General features: G+C 43.0%; 1 protein-coding gene across 3 annotated transcripts in view; it reads right to left on the bottom strand.

Annotated features, from left to right (window-relative positions):
* Positions 1-18,775, bottom strand: part of CHCHD3 (coiled-coil-helix-coiled-coil-helix domain containing 3) — a 131,425-nt gene that overhangs the window by 11,310 nt on the left and 101,340 nt on the right. For all 3 annotated transcript variants that reach the window (XM_068189374.1, XM_068189377.1, XM_068189376.1), the window contains one exon: positions 15,162-15,232. In XM_068189374.1, coding sequence (XP_068045475.1) covers positions 15,162-15,232 — 71 coding nt within the window. The remainder of the gene's footprint in view (positions 1-15,161; positions 15,233-18,775) is intronic.

Raw genomic sequence — 18,775 nt, 5'->3', positions numbered from 1 at the left:
GAAGGAATAACACAGATCTGATTGCTGAATATCTACAAATGCTGGTCCCCAATCAAGCTGTGCCCACACAGAGCCCTCACAATCACTGCGTGGGAAGTGCTGCCAGCAAAAGATCAAGTACTGCAGAGTTGATTCTTGCTTTTATTTACACTTGGATGCAGAGTGTGACTTCTCCAAAAGGTGTAAAAGAAAGAATTTTCCTAATGAATCTCTGCTGAAATGCTGGAAGAGAACCATGGTGGTTTCTGCTCTGCAATTGAGAATGCAAAATCTACAGAGTAATGCTAAATACATGACTTAAAGATTGGAATACAGCTTACTCCACCTTTTGTGCCACTCTTAATCAAGTCCAGTGTTAATCTTCCCCGTGTTATTTTTATATCCTTTCTTCAAAAACCCCAGCACCCCCAAAATCCCAGGGAAATGTTTGTCATCCTCTCATTTATTTCACCTCTTACCCAGCCTTGTCAAAAGCAAATAAAGATCTATTTCAAACTTTCTGACCTTTGGAATTGGGAAGGGATCCAGAACTGGAAGGGCTTTAAGGTCCCTACCAACCCAAACCATTCCAGGATTGAGCAATTCCACATTTGCACATGGGAAGTTATACACATCCTTAAAGCCTTTCTTGGGCAAGGACTGAAGAGGCAGACAACAGGATGAAGATCAGGAAAAAATATCTTGGCTGTGAATCCTAATTTGTTGGATGAGCAATCTTCAGGCCCTCAGACCACAGGACAACCAGATCTCTTCAGCCCAGAGAAGGATCCAGCAAGAGCTGGATCTCAATTATCAATGAATTACAGGATGAAATCATCAATGGATTACAAGACAGAGGCAACCAGACAGGTTTCCTAGCAGTGGGTTTACAGTGCAAAAAAAAAAAAATCCAAACCTTTCCCAAAGAACAGCTAATGAAAAGCTGGGACTCACTGTCCAAGGATACTGGGGTTATCAAAAGCACATTTAGGTACAAAAGTAATCCTGCAGGAAGGTGTGAGGTGCCCAGCAAGAGATTGAAAGCAAGATCTGCCTCAGGAAAGCCCCATGCCACCACTTGTTTGAAGACAAAATGGTACCACTGATCATTTCCTTCATTTTTACAGTATTCCCTAAAAAAACACTCCCAGCTCAAGAGACTCTGATCTGACCTGCTGTGGTTGCCTAAATTCCTAATAGCTTGAGGAGCAAGCTATCAAATAAAGACAGGATTCCCATCCACTCTGACAGACAAAGTGAGTTTGAATACTTTTATTTAAACTGATATGAACCGATTTGCATGATCCCAAACCACTGCTTGTTTATGAAATTCCCCTCCCCTCCAAAAATAGAAGAAAAACCCTCTTCAAATCCAGAGCACACCACCATTAATGCACAAATGTACCTCTCCCACAGCTGGTTCCTGCAGCTGCAAAGGGAGCAGCATGTTGGAGTTACCCAAATTTAGGATGCACTTTTCTTTTTAGCTTAAGGGACAGTTTTTAGTGAATAGCAGGATACTAAAATAAACAATCACATGGATGGCAATGATACAAATTCCTTCTAACAGGGGCAGGGATGCTGCTACAAAGTAGGAAGGAGAATTTAGCAACTGCAGGCTTTAATTAGAAGGAACTCAAGGAGGAGCAGTTTTAACTCTGTGGAATATTTTGTAGTACCTAAATGTTATATATAGAAATATATAGAGAAATACTTCTTGGCCTCGCACAGATCAAACCCAGCTCCTAATTTTGAGAAATTCTGAGCCAAAGAATGATCCCAGATGTAGCCAAGCCTGTCCCACCACTGCTGAGGACAAAATCCAAACTCTTCCCAGCTCCAGAGTCCCATCAGCTCAGCGTGGATGGAGCCAACCCCTCCAACTCCATGATCAGCAGACCAACATTTGCATCCAAACCTCATCATGTAAACCCAGATCACAGACTATTTTTAGAGCTTGCATGTGGTATCACTTGAGCTCAGCCTTACTCACTTAAAAAAGAATTATTTAATGAAGACTGGCAAGACTCCACTTGGCTGCTCAGGAGAACACAAGTCAAGGATCATCACTGCAAACAACACCATGGGCTAGAATTCCTTACTATTTACTCCTAATAAGGAATCTGGAGGGGGTTTCTGAAGTTTAGGGAAGCAAAGGAATCGAAGCTCTCCTCAGCTCCAGCTCCAGCTCGTGGAAAGGCAGATCCAGGCTCTGGGAGCCTGAATTGATGCTTTGCTGGTATTTCTTATAGAAATGGCTGATGCCAGCTGCAGGACTACTTGGATATATAAATTACCATTACATGATAGATTAAACCTCGATATTTCTAATTTTCAAAGGAAAAAAATAATTCTGCAACAGTTTGAAACCTGCTTCTATATGAAGGTGGCAAAAAAGACTGAGTTTCATCCACTTAAATTTTCCATTTTAATGTTATCCCTATCCCTGCATTAAACTTTCCACAGTAACTTTACATCACTGAGTGTGTAAAGCACACAGACACACAAAAAAATACAGACAGATCCAAATGAGCAGCATAAACCAAATCCAGGACAGCAAAGCACATTGTGGATTTATTACTGCCACTTATTTCCTGAGAGCTACAACTCACTGCAGGCTTTGTAAAGGCCTAAGATCACACCATCATCCCCAAACCCCGGTGATAAAATCTTTACTGAGCCTCACACTAAAAAAAAAAAAAAAAACAAAAAAAAAAAATCTAAAACCAACCAGTTTTGCCTTTCTAAAGGTGCTAAATAATATGTTCTAACAAGCAGGCACTTTTCTCCTCTCTAGCAAAGGTCAACTACAGCACTCAACACAAAGCACCACAAGACACTAACTCGTGGCACATTATTATCCAAATATTACTCTCCAGAGCAATATATATTTAACTATTCTCTTCAGCTATAAAAGGCCCCAAACCCCTGTTAACTGACCACAAAAATAGAAGATATTATGGGCAGAAGCAGCATCCAGAAAAAGCAATCACCAGTTAAACACTTCAAGCCTCGCCGCTTGCGTGGGTGACGATTACTCGAGGCAACTGAAGGTTGTAATCTTAGGAGAAAACAGAATAAATGCCAATTTTTCATTTGGGCATGAAGTTATTTAAGAAAACAGGCTTGGATTCACTCTGCTAAGCCACAAAGGCCACGTGTGATTCTACAAATCTTGGATTGGGATGAGGCCGAGCCACTCTTTCCATAAAACAGAATCAGCTGGGCTGCAGCAACAATCAAATGTCATCAAGTCCAACAAAGAGCAATAATCCCACTGAGAAGGTGCTGAAAACCAGTGGCCCTGCACCTTGCTCTAATTTATCTTAGCCTTAAGATATCTGGATGATTTTTTCTCTTTTTTGAAGTGCTTTTGTTGTTGTGTTTTTTCTACACAATGATGTTATTGATGTACTGTAGATGTTTTGGAGTTTTATTTTTTTTTTAGTGTTGCTTGGGTTAGTTAATGGTAGATGGTAGGATTGTGCTTTTATTTTCGGGGTAGTTGGTTTTAGGAGTACTGTATGTTCTTCTAGGTGAAAGTAAACTGTATTTTGTTGTTAAAGGAATGGAGAAAAATATGTTGGTAATGTTAATAGGGGTATATAATTTTGTTGTTCTGGATTCTAGTTTGTATTGGAGTTTTAACATGTTTGGTATAGTAGTGTTTAATGGTGGAGTTATTTTATTTAAGGTATGATAGTTCACAGTTAATATTTATTTTTAAATAATAATAATTTTAATAATAAATTTATTTTTAATAATAAAAATAAAACAGTACTGTTTGGTATAGTAGTGTTCAATGGTGGAGCCATTTTATTTAAGGTATGATACTTTATAGTTAATCTTTATTTTAAATAATAATAATTATTGTTTTAATAATAAATTAGTTTAATAATAAAAACAAAACAATAAATTTAATTTTAATAAATAATAAAATAAGAATATTTTAATAATAAATGTACAATGCATTACAGAAACATTAAAACAGAATGCCCTCAACATCCTTTGTGGCACCTGAGGAAGGAAAATGTTCCTCCCACCAGGACCAGGTCAGGAACTGGAGATGGAGGGATGAGCTGTAAATGACAACACTCACTTTTTTTTTTTTTCATTATTCTCATTATTTAAATTATTTTTCAAATTTTCAAGTAATTTTTCACCGCCTGTTGGTGGGTGTTTCCCTCAGGCTGTTGCAAGACATGACAACAGAGATGCTCCCAGGGCTGGAGACCCTGGCAGAGCTGGGGGTGCTCACCTGGAGAGGAGAAGGCTCCAGGGAGAGCTTCCAGCACATTCCAGGCCCTGAAGGGGCTCCAGGAGAGCTGCAGAGGGACTGGGGACAAGGCCTGCAGGGACAGGACACAGGGAATGGCTCCCACTGCCAGAGGGCAGGGATGGATGGGATCTTGGGAATTAGGAATTCCTGGCTGGGCTGGAATTGTCAAGAGAATTCACAGAACCCCTGGGGTGGGAGAGACTCCAAGAGTCCAGCCCAGCCCCAACAGCTCAGCCAGACCCTGGCACCCAGTGCCACCTCCAGGCTCTTTAAACACATCCAGGGCTGGTGACCCCACCACCTCCCTGGGCAGCCATTCCAGAACTTTGTCACCCTTTCTGGAAAAGCTTTTTCCTGATATCCAACCTGAATTTCCCTGGGCTCAGCTTGAGCCTGTGTGCTCTGGTTCTGCCAGTGCTGCCTGGAGAAAGAGCCCAGCCCCAGCTGAGCACAGGCACCTTTCAGGAGCTGTGGAGAGTGCTGAGGCCACCCTGAGTCTCCTTTTCTCCAGGCTGAGCACCCCCAGCTCCCTCAGCCGTTCCTCACAGGGTTTGTGTTCCCAGTCCCTCACCCTCACAGCAGCTGGGGCTGTCCCTGGATCCCTGGAATGTCCAAGGCCAGGTTGGACACTGGGGCTGGGAGCAGTTTGGGGCAGTGGGAGGTGTCCGGCCATGGCACTGGATGGTCTGGAATGTCTCTTCCAACCCAAACCATTCCCTGGATCTGTGAGGGCACCAGGGGAGCAGTCTGAGGCAGAAGGCAGAGAGTGCTGATGGGAAACCTCAGCGCCAGCTCACAAAAACCTTTCAAAGGTGTCTCCTCACCCCCTCCACGTGCTGGCAGCATTAATTAAGACACTGACTTATTTAACAGAACTTCATTCTGCTCTAAGAAAATCATTCTTGTGTTTTATAACCTCAGCACAGATGATTTTAAGCTCCTACTTCTTTTTGCAAGGTCTTCAGGTAGTTTGGTAAAGGGATGCTTTTAAGTTAAAGCAGCTCAAGTTTGACAAAGTTTAGATTAACCACTCACATTTTTCCCAGTTAGGTCGTGCCCCTTGATTTCAATTGGTTCTCACTAAAGTTTTCTGCTAATTGCTGCCGAGTGAAGAATTCATCTTGCTGCTGCTGAGGCTCATCTTGTTACAAAGGATGGTGCCAGGCTGAGAGAGGGAAAATAGTTCTGAAACCTGGTGATCTTTGCCATCATGCTGGGATTTTTGGGTTTGTTTTCAAGGGGCTTAAATGCAACAGTGTCACAGAACAGTGATAATTTAGGGGAAAATGAATCAGTGATGGGAATTGTAAGAGAAATAGCATTTTTTACCACAGACCTTTCCTCCTCCTCCTCCTCCTGGCATCATTTGTTCAAGCAGGTATAATTTCAGTGAGCTCCTTCATCCCATACAAACAAGAAAGACCTCTTTTGGGGCTGCAGCCATGAGAAACCAGCAGGATTTTCTCACCTTCATCCCACTCCAAGGGAAAGGTGAGTCCACTTAAAAGCTGAGGAGAGAATAAGTGCAACCCCCCACCCCAAAAGGTAGAGGGAGTTCATAGAGACAATAATGAACATAATTACAGTTAGTTATTGTTTGCTCTACTCACAACCCTACTTTATAATGCTCCTGCCAGCAGAGCTGCTTTATGGGATGTCTTTTTCATGCAGCAACCTTTTCATAAATCAAAGCCTCCAAGCAATACCAGGCAGTTTCTCCTGCAGCCTGTTTGAAAATAAAAGTTAACACCGAGCCCTGGCTGTTATCAATCTTCATAAATGTGTCCATGATACAGCAAATCTGTTCCATATTACCCCAGCTCTGCTCCTAATGCATGCACAGGAGCAAACCCAGGGGCTTAATGGAGCTCCTAAATGGCTTGGAAGTGGGAGCCACGCTAAGTGGCATGGGAAGTTTGAAAGGAAAAACTGCCTTGCTCATTTCTTTCCATGCTGGATGAAATTATTCCCCTTCTAGCTTGAAGAATGTGTACTGTGCTACAAGGGGAATTTTCACCCACAAAACAGAGACCCCCCAGGAAAACGTGGGTCATGTTCAAGGAACTGCACTTAGAAGGGGAAATTATCAGGATTTCACTCATTCCTTTTAGCACAGATCTGTGGGACTGAGGGTTTTCATATTCAAGCACTGAACTGAAAATCTGACAGAATTAATAAACTTATTGCAGTGGCACCCACACCCTCTGAAGGAGGAGAAGGGGAACCTGATCTGTATTAATTTGTATTTTCCAGGGCCTGAAGGGGCTCCAGGAGAGCTGCAGAGGGACTGGGGACAAGGCCTGCAGGGACAGGACACAGGGAATGGCTCCCACTGCCAGAGGGCAGGGATGGTTGGGATCTTGGGAATTAGGAATTCCTGGCTGGGCTGGAATTGCCAGAGCAGCTGGGGCTGCCCCTGGATCCCTGGAATGTCCAAGGCCAGGCTGGACACTGGGGCTGGAGCAGCCTGGGACAGTGGGAGGTGTCCCTGCCATGGCAGGGGTGGCACTGGGTGTTCTTTAAGGTCCCTTCCCACCCAAACAATTCTGTGATCCTATGATTTAACCACTTTAAAGAAACCTAAAGAATCATTTTACAAACCTTATTTTCCAAGTCTGAGAGCCCTTTGCAAGCACCCCCATGATTTGAGACTATTTCCCCAAATATTTACTGCCTACTTTGCCTTTAAACTGTGATTTCCCTCAGGTGCAGTCCAAGCAGAATGGCTGTGGTGTATTTTTTCCTTGATTTTTCAACACTACTGGAAAGGAGATTTAAAAAAAAAAAAAAAAAGAGAGGGGAACCACATGTCAAGTGGTAACAGAGATAACTAGTAATTCATTCTTCACCCTGTACCCAGGAACAGGTGAATTCTCCTTAAAAAAAATCCCACCAGCAGCTCTGGGAAACATTCTCCCCTCCCCAAAGGGAGGTCTGTGCTGGAGGCTCCCAGGTGAGATTTGTAGGATTTGATCCTACAGATGGCTTGGCCTCATTAAAAACATCCTTAGAAAAGGTATTTGTAAATCTCAGCCACAAAAGATTAGGAAATACAGAACAAATGAATAATAAAAAGGAGCTGCTGTGGGGTTTCACCTCCCAGCTTTAATGCTGTAATTGGGAAATCTGCGACTCTTGTTCACAGGAAATCCCAACAAAGGATAAGGCATTAAAACAAGAGGTTTTATTATTCCTTGTTGGGAATAAACCTGGGGAGGGAGGAGGCAACCAGATGTGCCCTGGAATGCCAAACACACCAGGAGGAGTTGCTCATTCCTCAGCAGCAGCTCCCAACCCACTGCCAGAGCAGGGATTGTCCCCAGTGAGGGCATCCAGGAATTCCCCCAGCACTGGGCTGATTCCCAGCACAAATATTTATAAACATGCAAACGATTTATAAATTCCCAAAGGAGAATCAAAAGCAATTCCAGGAGGCCACCAAGGTGAGAGGGCAGAGTTTCAATCACTTTTTTCATAGGGAAATCTTTAAAATGACTTTGTTTCTCTGTAAGCAGAAAATGCTTGGAAATGGAGATGCAGAAAATACAGAAAATGGAAAAAAGCAGCAGTGGCTGAACACATTTCTCTTTCCAACCCATCCACTCTGAACAGGAAAAGGACCTTCTGAATAGGGAAAGGACCTGCAGATCATAAAATCACAGAGTGCTTCAGCTTGGAAAACACCTTAAAGATCATCAAGTTCATCCAGTTCCAACTCCCCTCCCACAGGCAAATTTTCCCACAGTTATCCCACAATATCCTACAGAGTTATCCCACTCCATCCTACTCAGTTATCCCTCTCTATCCTACACAGTTATCCCCCCCACAACAATATCCTACAATAATTATCCTGTTCTACCTGTGCCCCCTCCCAGAAAATCTTTTATGTATTAATTCATGTATTAAAAAAAAAAAAATCCTACTCCTGACTCGGTGCTTTACAAATATTAATTTTAAGATTGCTTTCTCCATTGCAGAGAGTAAAGGATCTCACTGCAGGAAAAGCTGGGGATAGCCTGAGGGGAGATTTAATGAATGTATCCATGATTTCTAGAAAGGGGAAAAAAAAAGATTATGCCAAAGATGGAAAGAACTGACTTGCCCTCTTTATTAATGTGCTATCTAAATTTTGAATAATGGATTTTAAAAGTTAATGTAACTCTCAAAAAACACTGTCAGAGCTTCAATCCTGCCTCCTGACCAAACAAGCAGGTTTAAATTTCACATCAGAGCTCAGAGATTTCAATGAAAACACATCCCCATGCACAGATTCTCTGTGAAAGGCAAACACAGATATTCCACCAGGCTCCCAGTTTGTTCTGAAGGGATCTGCATCCAGCTCCAAATGCACAATTCATGTTTTATCCAGCCCTGAGGAGAACCCTCGCTCCTAATGGACTGCACTGATCAAAGAAACAAAGTTAAATACCTGAGTGGCTGCAGGGAAACGCAGAGTTGTCACGGCTGAAGTGACAATCACAGGTAAACACACGGCAAAGTGGCTTTAGGGAATTCTGAGATTCCAAAGGATCACTGGAGAACGGCCAAAGGATTCTCTTATTTGTTTATAGGTGCAGAGCAACTGAGACAGAGGAACTGCTGCCCACCAAGTCCCCTCTTTAAACTGGAACTGGGCGGTTTTTAAGGTCCCTGGGTCAAAGCACAATCTCTTGTACAAAGCAGCAGAAAGTCCAAGAGATTTCTTGAGTGAGCTCTGCTCCTGCAGCCCTCAGGTGAATCCAAGCCCTGACTGAAAAAACTGAGCAAAGAAAGGAGTTTATTCTAAAGGAACAGGGTTTGAGATGTGCAGGATAAACAAGAGGCTGGAAAGATTAACTAAAGTCTCTTTACCAGTGTCTCTTCCCACCTGAAGCAGCTCTGTGCACTCAGAATCTGGGCTGGTTTCAAGCTAAGAGGGGTGACAGCATCACTTCCATGCAGGAAAACTGCCCCTACACTTGGCTTGTGGAGTGAAACGTGTTTGAGATCACACACCTCTGCTTGAAGCACTTCAGAAACCTCTCCTGGTGGCAGCACAGCTGTGTGTGAAGAGGTGCAAGAGCAGAAAGAGAAATGAGACCTCTGGGTACCTCTGTTGCTAAGAAAAGCTGAGTGGCTGAGCTGAGCTATGGTATTTAATTCTTTAATTCCCAGCATCACTTACAAACAGCTCACACCTCTCGTGCTGGAATGCAAGCCTCTCTGAGCTCCTCAGAGAGAGAGACGAATGCAGGGGTTGAGTCAAAGCCTTTAGAGAAATTAAGATATACTAAGCCACACAGATATGAAGTAGTAGTGTAGGTTTAAGTTTTAAGTGGAAGTGTAAGTTATAGTTTTAAGTAAGTAGAAATACATTTTAAGTCCCTTAAGAAACTGTGCTAGCTAGTAAAGGCCCTAAGGCCTAGCTTGAAAGTTCTTAAAGCAACTTAGTTCCAAACATAACAAAAACATAGCAGAACCTTGCCACTAGAATAGATAGAATTATTCACATGAACAGATAAAATTACATGTGCAAATAGAACTATTCACGTAAATAGATAAACTTATACATGCAAATTTTAAGTAAGAAAACAGCACATTTGCATAAATAGATAATAATATATATGTAGTTTTTTAGGTAAGAACTGACACTACTTTTGCACATTAGAATCAAGTTTAGATTGGTTCAGAAAGAATGTTTTAGAATCGTGTTTTTAGCTGATTGGATGTTTCATGAATAAAAAGCCCCATAAGTGGGATGCTAAGATCATCACCATCAACAACAATGACCACCACAGCATCAACTCAAGAAAAAGGAGAAGGAGGAGAAGCAGGAGAAGGAGGAGGAGGAGAAGCAGGAGAAGGAGGAGAAGCAGGAGGAGGAGGAGGAGCAGGAGCAGGAGCAGGAGCAGGAGGAGGAGGAGAAGCAGGAGGAAGAGGAGGAGCAGGAGGAGGAGGAGAAGGAGAAGGAGAAGGGGAAGGGGAAGGGGAAGGGGAAGGGGAAGGAGAAGGAGAAGGAGAAGGAGAAGGAGAAGGAGAAGGAGAAGGAGAAGGAGAAGGAGAAGGAGAAGGAGAAGGAGAAGGAGAAGGAGAAGGAGAAGGAGAAGGAGAAGGAGAAGGAGAAGGAGAAGGAGAAGGAGGCAACAGAAAAAGATGAAGGCAACAGAAGAAGAAGAAGACAACAGAAGAAGAAGACAACAGAAGAAGAAGACAACAGAAGAAGAAGAAGAAGAAGAAGAAGAAGAAGACAACAGAAGAAGAAAAGAAGAAAGAAGAAAAAGGGCTGTGGCTCCTGCTGCTGGGGACATTGGACTCTGTGCCAGGGAACAATTGTTGCTGCTGCTGTTCCTGCACAGAACCTGGCACTCCATACCAGAGAGCAGCCTTGCAGCCCTGCAGCCTTGCAGCCCTGCAGCCTTGCAGCTGCTGCTCCAGCCTGGGACTCTATGCCAGAAAGCTTTAGCATGGACTTTAACACCCTGAACTCTCTGCCTTTGAGACTGATGTATTCATGCAATAAACAACTTTACAGCAACCCACAACTGCTCGTGTCTCTTTGAAGACCCCAAATCCACCAACACCTCGACACTCTCTAAGGGATGTCAGGAGGAACTTGGGACCATCATCTCCAGACAGAACACGTGACAAAAAAATCAAGGATACCACCAGCAACAGCGTCATCAGGGCAAAAAACCCTGCAGTGATTCTCTCCTGACAAAGCACAACATATATTTGCTGTATTTGTAAGAGAAAACATTAATTCAGGAGGTTTCTGTGCAGAGCTCACTGCCCTTGGCTAAGCAAAAAAAAAAAAGCTGAACTAAAGGCACAAAGCCTGCAGGATTTTTTGTAGCTTCCTATTTTCTGTTATTGACAAAACAGCATGTGGTATTTCATAAATAACTGGTAATTTGTAGTTTTAACTTCAGGTTTTAAAAGCAGCTACTTTTAATTCAGGGCCAGGCTGGTGCAATTTGGTCTAGGGAGGGTGTCCCTGCCCAATGGGAATGGGATGAGCTTTAAGGTCCCTTCAACCCCAACCATTTTGGGAATCAATGATGTTATTTAAGGTACAAACTGGAAGTCTGGGTCTGCACAAGGAGAAATAAAGCACAAATTCCTTGCCTGGCTCTCTGCAACACAGATTTCTATGTTACAGAGGTATGAGAGCATGATGGTGACTGAAGATATTTGCATTAAGAAACTATCAATATTTCTAATTTACAGGCAGTGCAAGGGCCCTTCAAAAGTCACCATATGTGCCCCAACATCAGAAGGGTAACGAAGACAGGGAAATAAAGCCACACTTCCCTGGACTCGGTCCAAAGTCATCAATAAAAAGCTGATTTTCTCTCTACCCTTCTTTTTTTCCCCTCAGTGTCCAGAGAATTGGCACCACTGCTTTGTGAGACAATTATATCTGAATATCCAAGTGTTGCTGTTATTAATTTACTGTGGTTTCATTATGCTCCTTCTCAGCTTCACAGCTCACAACAACATCAGTCAGAACACACAGGAAATACTGCAAATATTTCAAATATTCACAGCTGAGCATCAAACAGAACTTCATGGGGGAGGTGTCCATGGCAGGGGGTGGAACTGGATGATCCTTAAGGTCCTTCCCAGCCTAAACCACCCTGTGATTTTCTGATGGCAACAATGCCTTAAATTTTATTTTCAGTAAATATTAACGATCCAAGCTTTGTGACAGAGAAATCCTAATTAAAGGGAGATATGAAATTGATGATTTGTCACTTATTCCCATTCATTCTAGGGGGATTGATGGAGAGAGTCATGTCCAAAAGACTCATAAGAAAGGAATAAAGCCCCCCCCAAAGTCTGTGATTCAGAATAAACACCCAACACTTCCAGCTGCATCCTTTGCATTACAACTGTCACTGGCCAAGCAAACTTTGGGCAATTAATTCCACTATTGGGGAAATCCTCACCCCAAACTGATCAGTCAATCCCCCAGGAGGACTTGGGGTTTCCATCAGTGTGGATGGCTGGGAATTAAGTTTTCCCCCAAAAAAAACCCAGCAGCAAGAAGCAATTCCATGCTGTCCACGAGAGCAGCGGAGCAGGAGAGGAATGGCAGAATCTTTAGGAAAAAGCATGGATGCACAGCTATGAATTCTAAATACACCACCAGAAATCAAAACCCACCGAAGATAAAAACATTTATTTTAGGCTGCCTTTGCCCTGTCTGCTTCTTAAATGAATAATGAAGATGTCACTTGGCTCGAGACACCACGGGGGAATAAAATGTCACCACTGCAGCTGCCGAATTTCCCGCTGCCAGCCCTCCAAATTAAGGGAAAAAACCCACAAAACAAAGGGAGAATTTGATTAGGAAAAGTTCAAATCCTTGCCCAAAGCCCAGCTCTTCCTGTACTGTTGCATTCTTCTTTTCTTGTGTAAACTCCTCATTATAACAGAGCCATCTTCATAATGGAATAATTGGGGTTATAATGTAACTGTGGGAAGGTAATTCCAGCTTTAGGAGGGGCAGCATGGCCCTGTAATGTTGTTTTAATGTGATTTGGGGACTGCAGGAACTGCCTGAACCTGCTCATTTAGGATTTGATCAATGGGAATTAGGCTGGTAAAGAGATGAAGCATTTGATAATTCCCAATTTGATCAATGTGAATCAGGGCCTTCGTGGAGATAAAACATTCCTCATGGATATTTGGAATATCAGTTTAATGCAGGCAGCAATAGGAACTGCAGACACAAGACTTGCCAGGTCCCTGATCCAAACCCATGTGGGATATTTGTATTTTTTCCCCTTTTAATGGAGTTTAATTATCCCTAAAGACTGATGAAGCTACAGTTGATGTAATTTCAGGGATTAAATGGAGGAAAGAAAATCCAGGAAATATTTAAGATATAACAACACCATCCAATTCTTGCTCTGGGAAGTGATGCAGCTTAAAAAGTGGAAGAAATTCAAGTTATAGCACTTAAACTGGGTACCTAATTCTAGACATGCCTAAAATAAAGTCAGACTATTTGCTAGTAACACCACAATTAGATCCATTAATCTTGCACTTGGAGCCTGCAATCACAGGCAGCACATGGCTTTATGCATTAACAAAATTTAGCAGCTCAACCTTATTTAATTCTTCTTTTACAGCCAATTAAACAACTCTTTAAACACCACTGGAGCCTCTGTCCTCTCAATCCTCACGTGCAATTAAACTGCACATGAGAAGTGCCAAAAGAGCATCTCCAGGTCTCACTAAATCATTCCTCACTTATCCATGAACTTCCATAAAAGAGGCAGTGATAAAATAACACCTCCTGCATTGAAACCCTCAATAAAAAGACACGGTGTTTAAAAGGATTTTATGTAAGGAAAAATCTTTAAATTGTAAAGTAATATTGGTATTTCAGGCACTTCATCAAATCTGCCACTATTTATGTGCATATTTCAGGCACCTTTTTCTTTCCTGATTTTTTCCTTTTGTTTTCTTGGAAGGCAATGGACCAGTACAGGATCCACTGATGTAAAAATTCCCAATAATTTTTAGGAAATTTGGTTTGAAGCGCAAAAGCAGCACAGTGATTGCAGTACTGCTATTACAGAGCAGACAAATGGATGACTTCAATTTATACCTTTAGTTTCCAGAAAATTAAGAGTGCTAGGAATGTGATTCCTGGTCCAAATCCTCCTCCTCAGTTAATATTCCTTGATTTCTGCACCCTACAAAATGGTTTTCTTAAATTTCTTTGATGCTCAGAACTGGCCCCTGCTCTCTCTATCAATCAGCTCCATTTGTGCACAAACAGGAACCCAAAGTATGTGATTTCCTTAGGAAATCCTTTATGTATCAGGAGGAAAAACCCAATCCCAAACTCACCTCTGCCCACTAAACCCACCCAGAGCCCTTAGCAAAACTTCAAATCCCAACAAAAGCTTCTTTTGGAATAATGCATGTGAAATGAGGCAATCATTTGATTTAGAAAGCTGAAAATATCCCCCTGTAATAGAGGAAGGAGACACCCAGGTGGGAATTTCATCCCAACCTTCCTGGATTTCCAGACATGATGGAAAACCTTCCAAATTATGCTTAAATCAGACCTTGGTCAATGGTCATCCTGTCCCTCTTGTTTAAGGGACAGATGAATTTAGTGCTCAATATACTCTGACCATCAAACACTACCAAATATTTATATATACACCAAGAATATTCAACAATTCCTGCTGTTAAAGAGATAAAATGAGTTTTTCTTTTGCTTTAAAATTTTATTTGTACCATTATCAGCAGCTCAGAAAGGATTTATCTCTTCCTGCTCGTCAAAAACCAAAACAAAACACAAACCAGAAGGAAATCCCTCCACAAATCTACAAAAATCGTGGCAGAATAATTCATTTTCTGCAGCATTTCTCGGTTAGAGGAGAGAATTGAGGTTGTAAAAAGTTCTGTGTCCTCACTAAAATGATAAATGGGCCCTCGAGCCTGAGGGATGAAGCAGCCCAAAGGGAAGGTCCAAGGCTAAGGGTCACTGTCACTTTGATCCATCAATTACCAGATCTGCACTTCACTTTCTTCAGGACTAATAAAAATTATTTAATCTGACCTTCACTGTTGAGGGCAGAGTGAAATTCCTCATTTAAATCCTTCCCATGGTGCGATTGTGATGCCAAGGTGGAATCTCATTTTTGGTGCTCCATCAGATCTATTTTTAGACTATTTAATGCTTCTTATCAGCTATAAATTAATAAATGTATGCAAAGTGTGCATCCCATTTCTCTGCAGCTTATGGTTCCTGTACATTGGCCTCCAAATTCTCCCAAATTCCCTCCTTTCAACAACCAGAGGGACTGATAGGATCTGTGAGGGAGGAAAGGGGAATGATTGTGCATTTTAATGTGGTAAGAACTCATCCAGCTGCCAGGAAAAAACAGGAGGGACTCACTTGAACCGAGCTGAGACTTCATCAGCAGCTTTTTGGTATTGCTCAGTGGTGACTTTGTAGAACTGGGCACTCTGGAAAAAAAAAAAACGGAATAAATACAGATTTCAGTTAGTATCATTTACAGGCATGCTACCATGTAGTCAATAAAGCTGATTTTGGATTTAAGTTGTTTCAAAAAACTGTCAAAACTTAACCATAAAAGGACAGATTTTCAGAAATCGCTTTTTTTGGGGGTTTTTCTTTTTTTTTAAATAAGTGTGTCCTGATTATGCAAAAGGAATGGCTCCTGGGGAAGAAACTCTCAAGGGACATGAGGCAAGAATCCCATATTTAGCACAAGGTGCTTCTGGAGTCTTTGCAACTTCTTCATTAGAAATTAAAATCCAAATACTGATCCTAGACTTCTCTGCAGTGCCCTGTTTGTGTTCCTCACACCCATCTCCCCCCTGCCTCACAGGTAAACTTGAGCCAAACTTCCAAATCCCACAATAAATTAACAATAGCTCGACTTTCCCTTTTGCTCTTTGTCTTGAAAATGCCTCTCTGAGGATTTACCGGAATATTCCAAACTCTCAGGTTGCTTCAAACAGTTGCTAATTTCAGTTTTTAAAGCCAGACAGTTTCAGAACAGATTTTCATCTCCCCTAAACCCAGGGATGGCTGCGACTCAGTTCTACAAAATCATTCATTCCCAAAGTACAGGTGAGAGGTGCTCACCAAGCAACAGAAGTTTCCTAGGTGTGAAAATGCTGTGCCAGGGAAGGCTCAGCTTTGATATTGGGAAAATTCCTTCATGGAAAGGGTGGTCAGGCTCTGGAACAGCTGCAGGGGTGGAGTCCCCACCCCTGGAGGGATTTCCAAGCCTTGTGGAGGTGGCATTTGAGGACACGGCTCAGTGGTGGCCTTGGCAGTGCTGGGAATGGTTGGACTCGATGATCTCAAAGGTCTTTTCCAGCCTGAAGAATTCTGTGATCCTCCAGGCTGAGATAAATCACTGGAATGTTGTTTTGCTCCATGTCTCAATAACACAGAGGTGACATTTTTCAGGAGGTTTTTATAGCCTGGGCACAGCTGGACCTCAGCTCTAATAACCAAGGCACCTGGCTGCCCAGCTGGAGGGAGAAAGCAAAGTTTGAGCAGCTCCAAACTTCTCTGAAACCATTTTCCTGGGAGTGCTGCTGGAAACAGGGCATGGAGAGGCAAAAAGCTCGTGCTGGCACTTGCAAGAACTCTGGTGTAGCTTTTGAGTCATCGGCATCCCAGGGAGTGATGTTAACATGGCAACAAAATCCTGACAATGCCACGCTGTGTGATTACATCAAAGCCAGCTGAATCTTTATTTTAACAACCTGGACTTTCTCCTGTGCTTTGGAGTTATTGATGCCTCAATATTGATTTGCCATCTTCCAAATATTTAACTTGTGTCAGGCTGAGGGAGCTGGGATTGTTCACCCTGGAGAAGAAAATGTTTTAGGAGAGCTCAGAGCTCCTGAAGGGGCTCCAGGAGAGCTGCAGAGGGACTGGGGACAAGGCCTGCAGGGACAGGACACAGGGAATGGCTCCCACTGCCAGAGGGCAGGGATGGATGGGATCTTGGGAATTAGGAATTCCTGGCTGGGCTGGAATTGCCAGAGCAGCTGGGGCTGCCCCTGGATCCCTGGAAGTGTCCAAGGCCAGGCTGGAGCAGCCTGGGATGGTGGAAGGTGTCCCTGCCATGGCAGGGGTGGCACTGGATGGGATTTAACCCTATTCCATAATACACATGGATGCCATGATCCAGTCCATGGGAAGCATCATTCCAATTTTAATTTTGGGTAAAATAAAGCAGTTTAGCTTAAGACATTGATGTATGGAAAAGCAATATGATGAAAACATTTTTAGGGGGGAAAAAATGGAAAAGGCTTTAAGTGGAGAGATCACTCTTCCGTAAAAGTCACAGATGACACAGGTCTGTGGTCACTGGGTGAGTAAACATGTCCTGAGGAATATTTATCATTTTATGAGCAGTGCAGGTCTCACTCCTGCAAAAACACTTCCTGAAATTCTAAAAGAGGCAGCACCAACTACAAAAAATTACAAAGAAAAACATTTTTCCTTCCCACTTAAAAGATTTCATCTTCCAAGCTTCTTCCTGCGAACGATAATCTTGAAATGTACTGAAATCAGTGAATAAAATGCCAGCTCCAGACAGGGGTAAAATTGTATTGCAGGGCTAATATTTTCTCACAAATGATAACAAATTGGGTAAGAGGCACTGCAGGCAAAGGTCAGGCCCGGATCAGCAGGAGCAGAGAGCTCTGCTGCACTCCCCACTGCCAGCCCCACTCCTCATCACTCATTTGCACTAAAGCCCAGCTTTCCACGCACGCTCATTTATTTTTTCATAAATCATCGTCGGCCAGCGAGCAAATGAAAGTGAAATTCTCCTCACACCACTGACCCCCTGGCATTCAGCAATCCCAGCCAGGCCCAGGGGGATGGGATGGGATGGGATGGGATGGGATGGGATGGGATGGGATGGGATGGGATGGGATGGGATGGGATGGGGGAAATGATGCCTCAGGTTTTAGCTTTTATATTTTTCAGACTCTGAGCTGCTTTAGTGTGCGGGTCTGGTCTTCATATTATGGGATGGTGAGCTCTCTGCACAGAGCAGGGAGACAAAACCATTCCTGCTCCAGCTGGGCACCAAGGACAAATGATCCAAACCTCAGGCCCAGGAGCACAAACAACGTGGGCTGAGGAGAGAAAAACAAGCAGGATGGGACTGCATGGGCTAAAGCTGGAATGGGACAATGAACTCCAACGTGCCAATGGAGCAGAGCTGATCCCAGTGAGAGCCCCCGGGAGCGCTCGTGCATTTTGGGACCATTTGGGTTCATCTTGGGTGCAGCCCTGGCTGGGCTCTGGTGCTGCCCAAGGTGGATCCATGAGGAGATCCTTGCAATAAATCCCTGCTTTATGCTTTAGCTCCATCTAATCTCTGTTCTAGCTCAGCCTCCTCAAGGCACCAGGATGAGCCCATGACAGGCAGTGGGGCGAGCGTGGCTGGGGCAGGTCTGAGATGATGAATGGTTCTCCATCACCCCCTGTCCCCTCCCAGGCCAGCACAGGCTGGAATCTTATTTAGGCTGCCATTTATCTTTCTTTGGGCCAGTCAATAAAGATGAACACAACAGTTGTAAGGATCGATTGCCATTTTTTCTCATTTTCAAGCATGAAGGAGCATTTCTGACATAAAAACAATATTTGGGGTGTACTTGTTCTGCTTTTTAATTGCAGTTCAAGTGATCAACTGAGCTGCTCTGTATGCCCAGAAGTTTTAATCCTACAAGCTATCAAGAAATCATTTGTTATCGTGGCTGAAGTGTGCTGTTTGTTGGCTCAGGTCTGCTATTGAAACTCGCTCAGATTCTCTTTTAGAGATAAACTCTCCTTAACCCATAGATGAAGTTTCATTTTCCAAGTCCTCCCTAATCCTCCAGATAAAAGTGAAGTGGTCATTTCCCTAAATACAGATTAAAAATGGTGCGGTAGCATCATTTCCTCATCTCCAGATAAAGGCAGACATTTATTATCCTCATCCCTGGCAGTGTTCAAGGCCAGGTTGGGCA

This window comes from Anomalospiza imberbis, chromosome 5, assembly GCF_031753505.1.
Source record: "Anomalospiza imberbis isolate Cuckoo-Finch-1a 21T00152 chromosome 5, ASM3175350v1, whole genome shotgun sequence".
NCBI classification, from domain to species: domain Eukaryota; kingdom Metazoa; phylum Chordata; class Aves; order Passeriformes; family Viduidae; genus Anomalospiza; species Anomalospiza imberbis.
Note: the sequence above shows the minus strand (reverse complement) of the source record. Positions and strands in the feature narration are given on the sequence as shown.